Source organism: Haliotis cracherodii, unplaced genomic scaffold (genome assembly GCF_022045235.1).
Source record: "Haliotis cracherodii isolate W230 unplaced genomic scaffold, xgHalCrac1.p SCAF_16, whole genome shotgun sequence".
In the NCBI taxonomy this organism is placed as follows: Eukaryota; Metazoa; Mollusca; class Gastropoda; order Lepetellida; family Haliotidae; genus Haliotis; species Haliotis cracherodii.
In genome coordinates this window covers 14,873,208-14,886,238 of record NW_027266271.1, presented here as the reverse complement: position 1 = coordinate 14,886,238, position 13,031 = coordinate 14,873,208, and the positions used below count along the sequence as shown (strand labels likewise).

General features: G+C 44.2%; 2 protein-coding genes across 9 annotated transcripts in view; both read left to right on the top strand.

Annotated features, from left to right (window-relative positions):
• Positions 1-13,031, top strand: part of LOC139463861 (poly(rC)-binding protein 3-like) — a 348,995-nt gene that overhangs the window by 72,670 nt on the left and 263,294 nt on the right. The window lies entirely within an intron of this gene.
• Positions 8,727-10,483, top strand: LOC139463586 (keratin, type II cytoskeletal 2 epidermal-like). The gene is made up of 4 exons (XM_071244857.1): positions 8,727-8,782; positions 8,874-9,069; positions 9,643-9,781; positions 10,197-10,483. Exons 1-4 carry the CDS (start codon positions 8,727-8,729, stop codon positions 10,481-10,483), a joined length of 678 nt encoding a protein of 225 aa, XP_071100958.1.

Here is a 13,031-nt window from a genome sequence, read left to right as displayed (position 1 = left end):
ATGTTATGTCAGCTTAGAATGGATTTGGTAGATGAGCCATCAAGCTACCACTATTGGTTCTTGGAAGTAATGTCAGTTTAGAATTGATTTGGTAGATGAGCGATCAAGCCACTATTGGTTCTTGGAAGTTATGTCAGTTTAGAATGGATTTGGTAGATGAGCCATCAAGCCACCAGTATTGGTTCTCAGAAGTTATGTAAATTTAGAATGGATTTGGTAGATGAGCGATCAAGCCACTATTGGTTCTTGGAAGTTATGTCAGTTTAGAATGGATTTGGTAGATGAGCCATCAAGCCACTATTGGTTCTCAGAAGTTATGTCAGTTTAGAATGGATTTGGTAGATGAGCCATCAAGCCACTTTTGGTTCTTGGAAGTTATGTCAGTTTAGAATGGATTTGGTAGATGAGCGATCAAGCCACTATTGGTTCTTGGAAGTTATGTCAGTTTAGAATGGATTTGGTAGATGAGCCATTAAGCCACCACTATTGGTTCTTGGATGTTATGTCAGCTTAGAATGGATTTGGTAGATGAGCCATCAAGCTCCCACTATTGGTTCTTGGAAGTAATGTCAGTTTAGAATTGATTTGGTAGATGAGCGATCAAGCCACTATTGGTTCTTGGAAGTTATGTCAGTTTAGAATGGATTTGGTAGATGAGCCATCAAGCCACCAGTATTGGTTCTCAGAAGTTATGTCAATTTAGAATGGATTTGGTAGATGAGCGATCAAGCCACTATTGGTTCTTGGAAGTTATGTCAGTTTAGAATGGATTTGGTAGATGAGCCATCAAGCCACTATTGGTTCTCAGAAGTTATGTCAGTTTAGAATGGATTTGGTAGATGAGCCATCAAGCCACTTTTGGTTCTTGGAAGTTATGTCAGTTTAGAATGGATTTGGTAGATGAGCGATCAAGCCACTATTGGTTCTTGGAAGTTATGTCAGTTTAGAATGGATTTGGTAGGTGAGCCATCAAGCCACTATTGGTTCTCGGAAGTTATGTCAGTTTAGAATGGATTTGGTAGATGAGCGATCAAGCCACTATTGGTTCTCGGAAGTTATGTCAGTTTAGAATGGATTTGGTAGATGAGCGATCAAGCCACTATTGGTTCTTGGAAGTTATGTCAGTTTAGAATGGATTTGGTAGGTGAGCCATCAAGCCACTATTGGTTCTCGGAAGTTATGTCAGTTTAATAATCATTAGGTCTTTAGAATTGTCACTGTTCTTACAGTTGGGACACTTTAGTAGTGTCAAGACACAGACTGGCCTGGCTTGCAGAAGTCTCTTGTATCTTCCTCAGGGGGGAGGCTGTTTCATGAAGCTGGAAATGAAGCGCTGGGGCTCATCATATTTCTGTCTTCCAGGAATGGATGAATGATGGAGATGCACTGACAGAGACATTTCTCTTCACTACAGTGTGGTCAGTTTCCAAATTGGTTGGCCATAAAACAGATATTGCTTGAACCTACACTTTGTCTCTTTAAAAATGCAAGAGTGGTTCTTCACTAAACCTAAGGACCACTAACACTGTACTGCACTGCACTGACAGAGACATTTTTCTTCACTACAGTGTGGTCAGTTTCCAAATTGGTTGGCCATAAAACAGATATTGCTTGAACCTACACTTTGTCTCTTTAAAACTGCAAGAGTGGTGCTTCACTAAACCTAAGGACCACTGACACTGTATCTCACTAGCCTTAGAGACAAGCAGAGCTACACGAAAGTATTAGATCAAAATGCTGATACAGATTCTCAGTCCATAATTTTGGCCCGGTCGCCTGGTGGTTAAAGCGTTTGCTCGTCATGTCTCTGAAGGGCAGTCGGGTAGCCTGGTGGTTAAAGCGGTCGCTCGTCACGCTGAAGACCTGGGTTCGATTCTCGACATGAGTACAGTGTGTGAAGCCCATTTCTGGTGTCCCCCGCCGTGATATTGCTGGAATATTGCTGAAAGCGGCGTAAAATCAAACTCACTCACTCACTCACTCAACGTTAGCTAGAGGTCAGTTTCATACTTCATGTAGCAATGACTTTGAGACTGGTTAAAGCGTTCGCTCGTCACGCCGAAGACCCGGGTTCGATTCCCGACATGGGTACAATGTGTGAAGCCCATTTCTGGTGTCCCCGCCGTGATATTGCTGAAATATTGCTGAAATATTGCTGAAAGCGGCGTAAAATCAAACTCACTCACTCACTCACTCAACGTTAGCTAGAGGGCAGTTTCATACTTCATGCAGCAATGACTTTCAGACTGTCTTTAAGTCTGTGCCCAATCAGGCTGCACATGGAAAAGATTAGTCGTCAAGAGAATAGCGCAGAACTGTATTTTTTGTGTTGGACTGTGTCTGATAAATCGTGGACATTCCACTGCATCATTTTATGAAGATGTGAAGACGACATGACGGGTAGGTTTTGAAACCAAGGACCTATGCGTTGTTGAAAAGTTTTGGAATCGTTAGATGGATATTTATTACCATAAAAACTTCCATCCTTGTTGTCAAACAGCCCACATGGGTGGGTGTTTATGTGACTTCACCCATTTACGCATTAACCAGTGAAATTTGTGTATTATCATGATGTCACATTCCTGTCAGATCACTCGTATAAGCTCCGCCCACTAGACTGCGGTAGTTTCTACTGCAGATGCCCCTTTAAAGTAGGCTTTGATTTTCTTGGTGGTAATGGATGTATCAGGCGAAGGCCAAAACTTCTTATGGTCCATGGTGCAGTTGTGTTTAGCGTCAGCAGCTGGTCTCTCAATGTTGTGCAAGTATTTCCATACACAAGTTCATCTGTGGATTTAGTTCATTTGTTTTCAGGTACTTAAGTCAGTGTACAGTGCTTTGATGGTGTAAGGGCTGTCGGGTAGCCTAGTGGTTAAAGAGTTCGCTCGTTATGCCGAAGACCCGAGTTTGATTCCTAACATGGGTACAATGTGTGAAGCCCATTTCTGGTGTACCCCGCTGCGATATTGCTGGAATATTGCTCTTCACTCATTTGATGGTGTATGATACATAAAAGAAGTTAAAGAACACCTGATTTTTTCATGTGACTATGGTTAATCTGTCATAGATGGTGGGTATTGCAACACACATCCTTCAAACTGTGTGTGTTTAACTAGTATTGAGTAAGTAGTATATGTGCATTCTGAGACCATATCACTTTGAGATGCAGCGGTGCAGGGAATGGTCATGTAGTCTAGTGGTTAAAGCATATGCTCGTCTTGCTGAAGACCCGGGGTCGATTCCCGACATGGGTACAATGTGTGAAGCCCATTTTTGGTGTCCCCCCCCCCCTACGTGATATTGCTGCAATGTTGCTAAAAGCAGCATAAATACCATACTCACTGCAAAGGTACGGAAACCTTGTGCTTAAGATGTTTGCTTGTCCCTCTGAAAGTCTGAGTTTTATTCCTCACGTGTGGACAGTGTGTGAAGTGTGTTTCTTATTGCTAAAAGCTTGTAGAACAGTGTCAATGACACCCTACCTTTGTCGGTTTCAGCTAAGTGGTAGGCATATACAGCTTGCTCCATTTTCAGTTTTAAAGAATCCTTCTACCGATAGCTGAGAAAAGTATGATACAGCTGATTCTGTAAAAAGCTGCAATAAATATAAATGAATCACCTTTTTATTTCATCTTCAGCAATAGTTGGTGTTTTTAGCTCACCTGACTGAAAGTCAGGTGAGTTTATGTCGCGGTCTATTTGTCTGGTTTCCTTTGTGCACTATGTCATGTATGTGAATGTATGTGAATGAATACTTTGTTCAAATCATTAGGATTTTGCTGTGTTTGTCCTCAGTATTTATGAAGAAAATATTCTCTTTTTTTAGGGACTGTCTCTGTTGAAGTATTAATCTGTTGACTACAATTCCAGGTGAGCTACAGTGCCATGGCACTATTTTTAGCAATAAATCACAGAATGGATTTCTTAGGGGAATTTCCTTCACTTCCAAGACCATCTCATTTCTTGAGTTGCTCTGTCTCAAAGTGATTAAATTCTGAATAGGCTGATTTGATTGCAGTGATCATTGTGTGACCCTGAACTGTTTGTTATTCAATCCTTGGGTTACAAGGTTAATTCCTTAAACTTCTCAAATAAAGTCCCTTCAATTTATCAGACACCAGCTAAACTATCCAGCTGATTTGTCTTAAGAGTAACTCAAATTAGAGAAGCCAGATTTGATTAGGTTAACTGCATATTCTCAAAGAGATTTGTATTCAGCAATGTGTTACAAACAAGGCTATCTGAGTTCTGTTTAAATTATTTTCAATTCCAAGACCAGCTGATATTTCTTACAGTTGCCCCTTGGAGGGCTGTATAGTGCAGGTTTTGGGATGATTTGATTATAGCTTTAAATCACTGTATTAACCTTCAGTTATAGTCAGCCTGTGGTTGTATCAATACCATTGTTATCTTCGGGGAGGTGCATGGAACTCTCTTAATGGCATATTATTGATAGTAGCTCTATCTCTCTTTGACTTTGTAGGGGATAGGATTGGCAGATGTAATTACTGTTTCATGCAGTTGTGTTACTGTTGAGAGTTCATTATTCAGCCATGGGAATAACACATGGCACTACCTGCAGAGTGACCTGTTCGATGCTCGTAACTCATGGTAGCTCTTGCAGTATGGATGTTATGGGCTATATAGTATAGAAATAGGACAAAGAGTCACTGTTCCTTCATTGTAGGGCAGACCAAGTGTAGCTGAACACACTTTGATGTTAATGAATACTAAATTATATGTCATTGATCGGCCTGATCTGAAACATGATGAGTCTGTGGACGTATTGATCATGTTATTAACTTAACCTGTTTGGTTTCATGCCGTTCATATATCCTGATATACCCTATTTTTGAACAGTTAAGATGGCATTGCTGATATTTCGAGGGACGAGTGAATCAAAACTCAAATTCGGCTTCATACCAGTAGGTGATGTCTTCAGCAACAGAATTCAGCTACATTCCGAAAGAAAACAAATCCTTGATAAAAGGTGTGACCTCCATAACCGTATCTGTAAACTTATCTGTGACGTCAACTATTTTCGAACACCTGATTGATTTCGTACTTTAGCAGGGTTTCCATGAATAAACAGACAAGTTTTGGCACATATTTCTCAACATTATTCTTGCAGGTTGGCATTTAAACTCAAAAGTAATTGAAAGTTTGAAATCTATTAGCAAAATATGAATATTTGTCCAATTATAGTGTTCACACTATTTTACTCTTCCTATTATCATGACACGGACATCAATATTCTGAATGACGATGGACTGTCCTGACTGATGTACAGTTTTGTACATAAACCCAAAGTTGACAGGCTGAACATGTGCACCCTCAAGGTGGCAGATTTGATGATGTCACACCTCTCATTATATCGACAAATCAAATACAGATGTTCGAAAATAGGCGTCTTTCGAAAATAGGCTACTGGACGATATATTACTCAAAAGTAGTTATCTGGCATGGCATGACGGATGAACTATCGTAATATGAAAGAATCAAGTGTTCTTTGACCTATTTTGAGTATCATATATCAATTATGAGTGATTTCAAAATGAAGAAAATTTGATGTACTTACTGTTTCATCAATTCAAAGAGATTTTTTAAGTGCTGATAAATTTAGCCTTAATATGACCTTTTCAAGAGCTGAAGAGGCCTCACTCAATAAGATCAGTTGATGTTGATTTATCACTCACCATGACCAACCACTTGGCCATAAAGTCTGTGAATGTTTGTAGGAAAGCAGCCTTCTTGAATGTTTATGCACACATTCCAGTGCTGTCTTCCAACAACTATCTCCACATAAACATATGGAATTCTGTTAAAGTTTGTCTGTCCTAGTGGGCAGGGCACCAGTCTAAACACAGGGGATGTTTCTTTAACTGCCGAGATGAAATAGGAGGTATTTTGATGATGTTTCTACTTGCTTTATTCCTTTTCACACAGAACCTGATATTTATGAGAAACTAAACAGTCTGTATATTTTTGAAGGTTTCAGGAGTCATTGACAGATGTATGAATTCCTGCCTTTATGTTAAGTCTGCTAATAGGATTTCTACAGTTTATTCAAGCTGCAGGGTTGAAATCTGAGTAGTAAAGAACATATTATGAGTTATTAAGAAAACATTTTCTTAAGATTGGTGTCATGTTATCATCTCTTGCATAGATTTTGTTAAATAGATTGTGTGATTTGTCCCATAAATGGCACAACCGATTTATTTGACTTATCCTTGGTTGGGATGCCTTAATTGCTTTTCAGAGTTCAAGCAGGATTTGTAATATTTTAAGAAATAGTCAAAAGGTACAATAACAAACTCACTTTATCATGCTGACATTGGACATGATTGGAAGTGTTGGACAGAATTAGCCGGAACTGAAAATGGACCTTAGCCAGTGGTCCATGACGTTGTTGCCTGATACTGGGCGGGTAGGAAGCCTGTATTTGAAATGTGTAGTTCTGGTTTAAAAAAGGCAAATTGAATTGTCTGTAAACTGAGCAGGATAATGTCGTTCCCAGCAGTTCATACACATGTTGTTCCTCGTAGCTCCGGAGCTTGCTGGGCACGGCCAGACAGCATTGTCTCATCCTTATTCCATCTTAATTGGCTTCAGCATGCCAATGGGAGATGTACTGCAGTGCATCATGGGATACCAGCTCATCACGTAATGGATTTACCACTATTCTCATCACACATATTGGTCCTTATACATCCAACTTGATGCTTCTTACAAGAGTGCTGAGTAATAGATGTGTCTTTGATGTTCGAATTTACAGATTTTCTTGACATCTTTAGGCGGACTACAGCATGTAGTCATGCATTGAAATGGGGATTACTTCTTGGGGATAATGACCTGGGTCCTGTTCCACAAAGCGGCCTTAGCGCTACGTTGATCGTAAGCCTGTGTTAAAGTATGGGAGTTACGATCACCTTAGTGTTAAGATCGCTTTGTGGAACGGGGCCCTGTCACTATATTTGCATGGGTTGAGACTGAGAATTAATATTAGCTTAAAAATATCTTGCAATCCTCTGTGGCTTCTGTTTTGTCACGTAGTGCAGTGGGAAGTTTTCTGCATGGTATTAGGGTTGTAAGAATGTGGCGGAACAGGATCATATTGTGACAGTGATATGATGCACTGGTTTACAGGGATGAACACTGGAGTTTCTGAAAAAAAATAAAGATCTCAACAAAAATGGTATGGTTGGATATGACGCAAAGGAGATGTATTTTATGTTGTCGTATGAACCTATCTGTCAGAAAATGGAGATCGATGCATTAAGTGTTGTTGAATGATTCTAGCTTTTGCTGAGGCAGAATAAAACACAAACAGTATCTGGACTTGAAGATTTACATATTGTCTGTGAAATCTTTTATTACACAATACTTTTCTATCCTCTAAAAATAAATCAAATAATTTTCCTGAAATAATTCTCCCGATGATGATTTCATATGTGGAGTAGAGCTGGTTTGACTTACTTTTTATGTATATCTACTTTGGTTTTGTTTATATGAAATACATATATTCCACAGTCATGGTGCAGGACTACTGAACTCCCAACAAGAGTTGACACAGTTTTTTGCAAAGGAGGAGTCCTTTTTGGTTTTTGGCACCTTGAGTTCAGTAATGATGTAATTTTGTTGAAATTATTCTACTCAAGAGAAGCTAGAGAGCACCTGATCTTTTTCGCGTAACTTGTTAATCTTTCACACCAGGTTAGAATAGGTCTTCAGCAAACCATGCTTGAGGTAAAAGTTGACTATGCTTGTCGTAAGAGGCAACGAACAGAATCAGGTCGTCAGCTTCACAGACTTGGTTGATGCATGTCATTGTATCCTGATTGCATGGATCGATGCTCATAATATCCATCACTGGATTGTCTGGTCCAGACATGATTATTTACAGACCGCCGTCACATAGCTTGAATATTGCTGAGTGCAGTGTTAATCAGCACTCAATTCATTCTTTAGCTTCTCTTGCATAGTATTCATGACAAATTTCTTGTTCATGGTATTGTTATTTGTATACTTTTGTACCCAATCACCTATACAATTTACAGTGTATTAATGTTAACTATGCTTTAAAATATAGGTATGGAATTGGGATCAGGAGGTGGGGTGAGGAGTGTGGGTTGTGGAGTGGGGTGAGGAGTGTGGGGTGAGGAGTGTGGGTTGAGGAGTGGGGTGAGGAGTGTGGGGTAAGGAGTGTGGGTTGAGGAGTGGGGTGAGGAGTGTGGGGTAAGGAGTGTGGGATGAGGAGTGTGGGATGAGGAGTGTGGGGGTGAGGAGTGTGGGGTGAGGAGTGTGGGATGAGGATTGGGATGAGGAGTGTGGGGTGAGGAGTGTGGGATGAGGAGTGGGATGAGGAGTGTGGGGTGAGGAGTGTGGGATGAGGAGTGTGGGGTGAGGAGTGTGGGATGAGGAGTGTGGGGTGAGGAGTGTGGGGTGAGGAGTGTGGGGTAAGGAGTGTGGGATGAGGAGTGTGGGGTGAGGAGTGTGGGATGAGGAGTGAGGAGTGTGGGGTGAGGAGTGTGGGGGTGAGGAGTGTGGGGTGAGGAGTGTGGGGTCAGGAGATGGGGGTGTGGGGGTGAGGAGTGTGGGGTGAGGAGTGTGGGGTAAGGAGTGTGGGATGAGGAGTGTGGGGTGAGGAGTGTGGGGTGAGGAGTGTGGGATGAGGAGTGTGGGGGTGAGGAGTGTGGGGTGAGGAGTGTGGGGGTGAGGAGTGTGGGATGAGGAGTGTGGGGTCAGGAGATGGGGGTGAGGAGTATGGGGTGAGGAGTGTGGGGTGAGGAGTGTGGGGTCAGGAGATGGGGGTGAGGAGTGTGGGGGTGAGGAGTGTGGGGGTGAGGAGTGTGGGGTGAGGAGTGTGGGGTCAGGAGTGTGGGGTCAGGAGATGGGGGTGAGGAGTGTGGGGGTGAGGAGTGTGGGGGTGAGGAGTGTGGGGTGAGGAGTGTGGGGTCAGGAGATGGGGGTGAGGAGTGTGGGGGTGAGGAGTGTGGGGGTGAGGAGTGTGGGGTCAGGAGTGTGGGGTCAGGAGATGGGGGTGAGGAGTGTGGGGGTGAGGAGTGTGGGGTGAGGAGTGTGGGATGAGGAGTGTGGGGGTGAGGAGTGTGGGGTCAGGAGATGGGGGTGAGGAGTGTGGGGGTGAGGAGTGTGGGGTGAGGAGTGTGGGATGAGGAGTGTGGGGTGAGGAGTGTGGGATGAGGAGTGTGGGGTGAGGAGTGTGGGGTGAGGAGTGTGGGGTAAGGAGTGTGGGATGAGGAGTGTGGGGTGAGGAGTGTGGGATGAGGAGTGAGGAGTGTGGGGTGAGGAGTGTGGGGGTGAGGAGTGTGGGGTGAGGAGTGTGGGGTCAGGAGATGGGGGTGTGGGGGTGAGGAGTGTGGGGTGAGGAGTGTGGGGTAAGGAGTGTGGGATGAGGAGTGTGGGGTGAGGAGTGTGGGGTGAGGAGTGTGGGATGAGGAGTGTGGGGGTGAGGAGTGTGGGGTGAGGAGTGTGGGGGTGAGGAGTGTGGGATGAGGAGTGTGGGGTCAGGAGATGGGGGTGAGGAGTATGGGGTGAGGAGTGTGGGGTGAGGAGTGTGGGGTCAGGAGATGGGGGTGAGGAGTGTGGGGGTGAGGAGTGTGGGGGTGAGGAGTGTGGGGTCAGGAGTGTGGGGTCAGGAGTGTGGGGTCAGGAGATGGGGGTGAGGAGTGTGGGGGTGAGGAGTGTGGGGGTGAGGAGTGTGGGGTGAGGAGTGTGGGGTCAGGAGATGGGGGTGAGGAGTGTGGGGGTGAGGAGTGTGGGGGTGAGGAGTGTGGGGTCAGGAGATGGGGGTGAGGAGTGTGGGATGAGGAGTGTGGGGTGAGGAGTGTGGGGTGAGGAGTGTGGGGTAAGGAGTGTGGGATGAGGAGTGTGGGGTGAGGAGTGTGGGATGAGGAGTGAGGAGTGTGGGGTGAGGAGTGTGGGGGTGAGGAGTGTGGGGTGAGGAGATGGGGGTGTGGGGGTGAGGAGTGTGGGGTGAGGAGTGTGGGGTAAGGAGTGTGGGATGAGGAGTGTGGGGTGAGGAGTGTGGGGTGAGGAGTGTGGGATGAGGAGTGTGGGGGTGAGGAGTGTGGGGTGAGGAGTGTGGGGGTGAGGAGTGTGGGATGAGGAGTGTGGGGTCAGGAGATGGGGGTGAGGAGTATGGGGTGAGGAGTGTGGGGTGAGGAGTGTGGGGTCAGGAGATGGGGGTGAGGAGTGTGGGGGTGAGGAGTGTGGGGGTGAGGAGTGTGGGGTGAGGAGTGTGGGGTCAGGAGATGGGGGTGAGGAGTGTGGGGGTGAGGAGTGTGGGGGTGAGGAGTGTGGGGTGAGGAGTGTGGGGTCAGGAGATGGGGGTGAGGAGTGTGGGGGTGAGGAGTGTGGGGGTGAGGAGTGTGGGATGAGGAGTGTGGGGGTGAGGAGTGTGGGGTCAGGAGTGTGGGGTCAGGAGATGGGGGTGAGGAGTGTGGGGGTGAGGAGTGTGGGGTGAGGAGTGTGGGATGAGGAGTGTGGGGGTGAGGAGTGTGGGGTCAGGAGTGTGGGGTAAGGAGTGTGGGGGTGAGGAGTGTGGGGTGAGGAGTATGGGGTGAGGAGATGGGGGTGAGGAGTGTGGGGGTCTGGGGGTGGGGGTGAGGAGTGTGGGGGTAGTGATCTGTTTATGCCCTACTGATCTTACTGTATCCCTGGCATTTCTATGACCTCTGTAACTGCTAATAAAGAAACCTCATGTAAGCTTGTGTCTGATAAGTAAGTATCCTTTTCTTGTAATATGAGTATTAACCATCTGAGGGTTTTGCCTACAAGGCTGTCTGTTATCTAATATACCCATATGTACAGTAAATTGAACAATCATTTTGAACCTACCTGAAAACACAAGTATTGGTGGGTGTTGAGGAGTGGGGAGAGTAGACATACTGTGATCATGGCCACCATATGATAAACGTCAGCTTGACTCATCACCTGCTCATTATCACATTATTTATATATCAGTGATGCTTGATGTATGTGTGTGGGTGCGTGTGCGTCAGTCATAATGTGTTCATGGAAGTCAATTATTCATGTATCAATGTGAAACTTGACAGACATTAAAGGTGATGTATGTACAGGCATTGAAGGTGATGTATGTACCATAACAGATGTTCTTTCACTTGGTTTATCGCTGACCTCTGAACTTCCTCACCTCATCACAATTCTTTTGACAACTGCCATTGTCAGCTATTGATGTTAAACCCCACTCACTCACTCACACACTCACTCACTCACTCACTCACTCACTCACTCACCCACTCATTCACTGGAGAGAGCTTGGGGTACCAGGGATCCATCATGTGAATTCCCACATGGAATGGGATCTTTTTTGCCCTAGATTCTCCATTGGGACCATGGATCATCCAGGGTCCCGTTCAAAAAGCAATCTTAGTGCTAAGGTGATCATAACTCCTGTGCTTTAACATAGACTTACAATAGTCTTAGCGCTAAGATCAGCTTTGTGGAACGAGTCCCAGGTGAGGTCCATGTAAGATTCCTTCAGGCCCATGTTAAACTAAATTGAGGTAAAATGGTTTTCAATATGAAGGAATCATAGCGATGCAAAGTTGAAGGTGAGTGAGTGAGTATGGTTTAATGCCATTTTTAGCAATATCCCAGCAAAATCACGGCGGGGGACACCAGAAATGGGCCTCACACATTGTACCCATGTCGGGAATCAAACCCGGGTCTTCAGCGTGACGAGCGAATGCTACCCGACCGCCCCCTGTTGAAGGTGATTGAGAAGGAACTTGATGGAACATACAGTGTGGTATCTGCTTGGCACTCTGATGAAGGAGAAATAACAATGGTATGGAGGTCTTTGAAAGGGCAAAATATGCCATCATATGTTGTTGATTGAGTAAGGAGACGTAGGCGAACTGGTCTGTTTGAACGGTGCCAATTGAACGCGACAGCTCTCGTGGGGTAGATGGATTAGAAGTGCCTCAGCTGAAACTGTTGCTTGTTCCAATAGTACTCAAATGCTGGTTTGCCCTGATCATGTTGCTTGGTTTGTCAGCACCATACTCGTGCTCATGGGGGTTCTCCCGGCATATATTTATAAACTGCCAGGCAAACAGTCCTGCGCCATGACTGGAATTTATATACATATATAGATTATTTTTTACTAAAAGCCTAGTCAAGTCTTGGGTAGACTAAACCAAGTCTAGTTTCCTTGATTCCACAATGAAGAGGAAAGGTTCTTTTGAAGAAAAGTATACATTATTATTTCAAAGAAATGTTTTCATTGACTAAGTGTTAGTCTAACGAAAGTATACACGCATGTTTGATGGTGATTAAAACGTGAATCAAACAAGAAAAGGTTATTTGATACTGGAATCATGATTGGGTTTTGGACCTTAAAGTTTGCTGTCCTTCGGGGACTGTTTTCAGCCAAGTAACATTTAGATAACATTTGTAATTATAAGGTGTCAAATTTTCAAGTGTACACTTTCCTTTGCCTGGTATATATGAATATGAATGGATATATATAAAATATTGTACTAGTAGTTAACTGTTAAACCCACCTCATTCACTCCAATAGCACTCCTGGACTTGAAATGTCAGATTGAACAGTCTGATCAACCCTCCTGTGATCTGGTGGTGACTTACCATGCTTACAGTACCTACAGCCTCCACTTCAATCAGGGCTGTCGGTTCTTATTAAGGAGATGACGGGTATTACCTAACCTTTAGAAGCCAGACAGCACTTTGTCTGCAGTTCCATCACTCAAGAACTCTATTATCGCCTGATTAGTTCTCCTTGTGTTGATTGGTCATCACCTGTATCATGTGGAAGGTTTATGTAAAATTCCACGTTTTGCTGTTTTTGGTTAATCGATTTTGCGACAGACAAATTTATTCATTGACAGGGGAACATGTTAATCTAATATTTCTTGTAATGGTAGACATGACTATCAATACTGGACAATACTGAAGAGATGTTGGCTGATTTTAGCTTGTTGAAAGAGAGCCCACTGGAATAGTTAAAATTTTTCTCATATTCAACA

What these genes read in the sequence shown, in the direction of transcription:
- LOC139463586 (XM_071244857.1), top strand. Translation starts at nt 8,727, where the DNA reads ATGAGGAGTGTGGGGTCAGGAGATGGGGGTGAGGAGTATGGGGTGAGG. An exon ending in TATGGGGTGAGGAGTGTGGG is followed by an intron (nt 8,783 to 8,873) that starts GTGAGGAGTGTG and finishes GTGTGGGGTCAG; the next exon opens with GAGTGTGGGGTCAGGAGATG. An exon ending in TGGGGGTGAGGAGTGTGGGG is followed by an intron (nt 9,782 to 10,196) that starts GTGAGGAGTGTG and finishes GTGTGGGGTCAG; the next exon opens with GAGATGGGGGTGAGGAGTGT.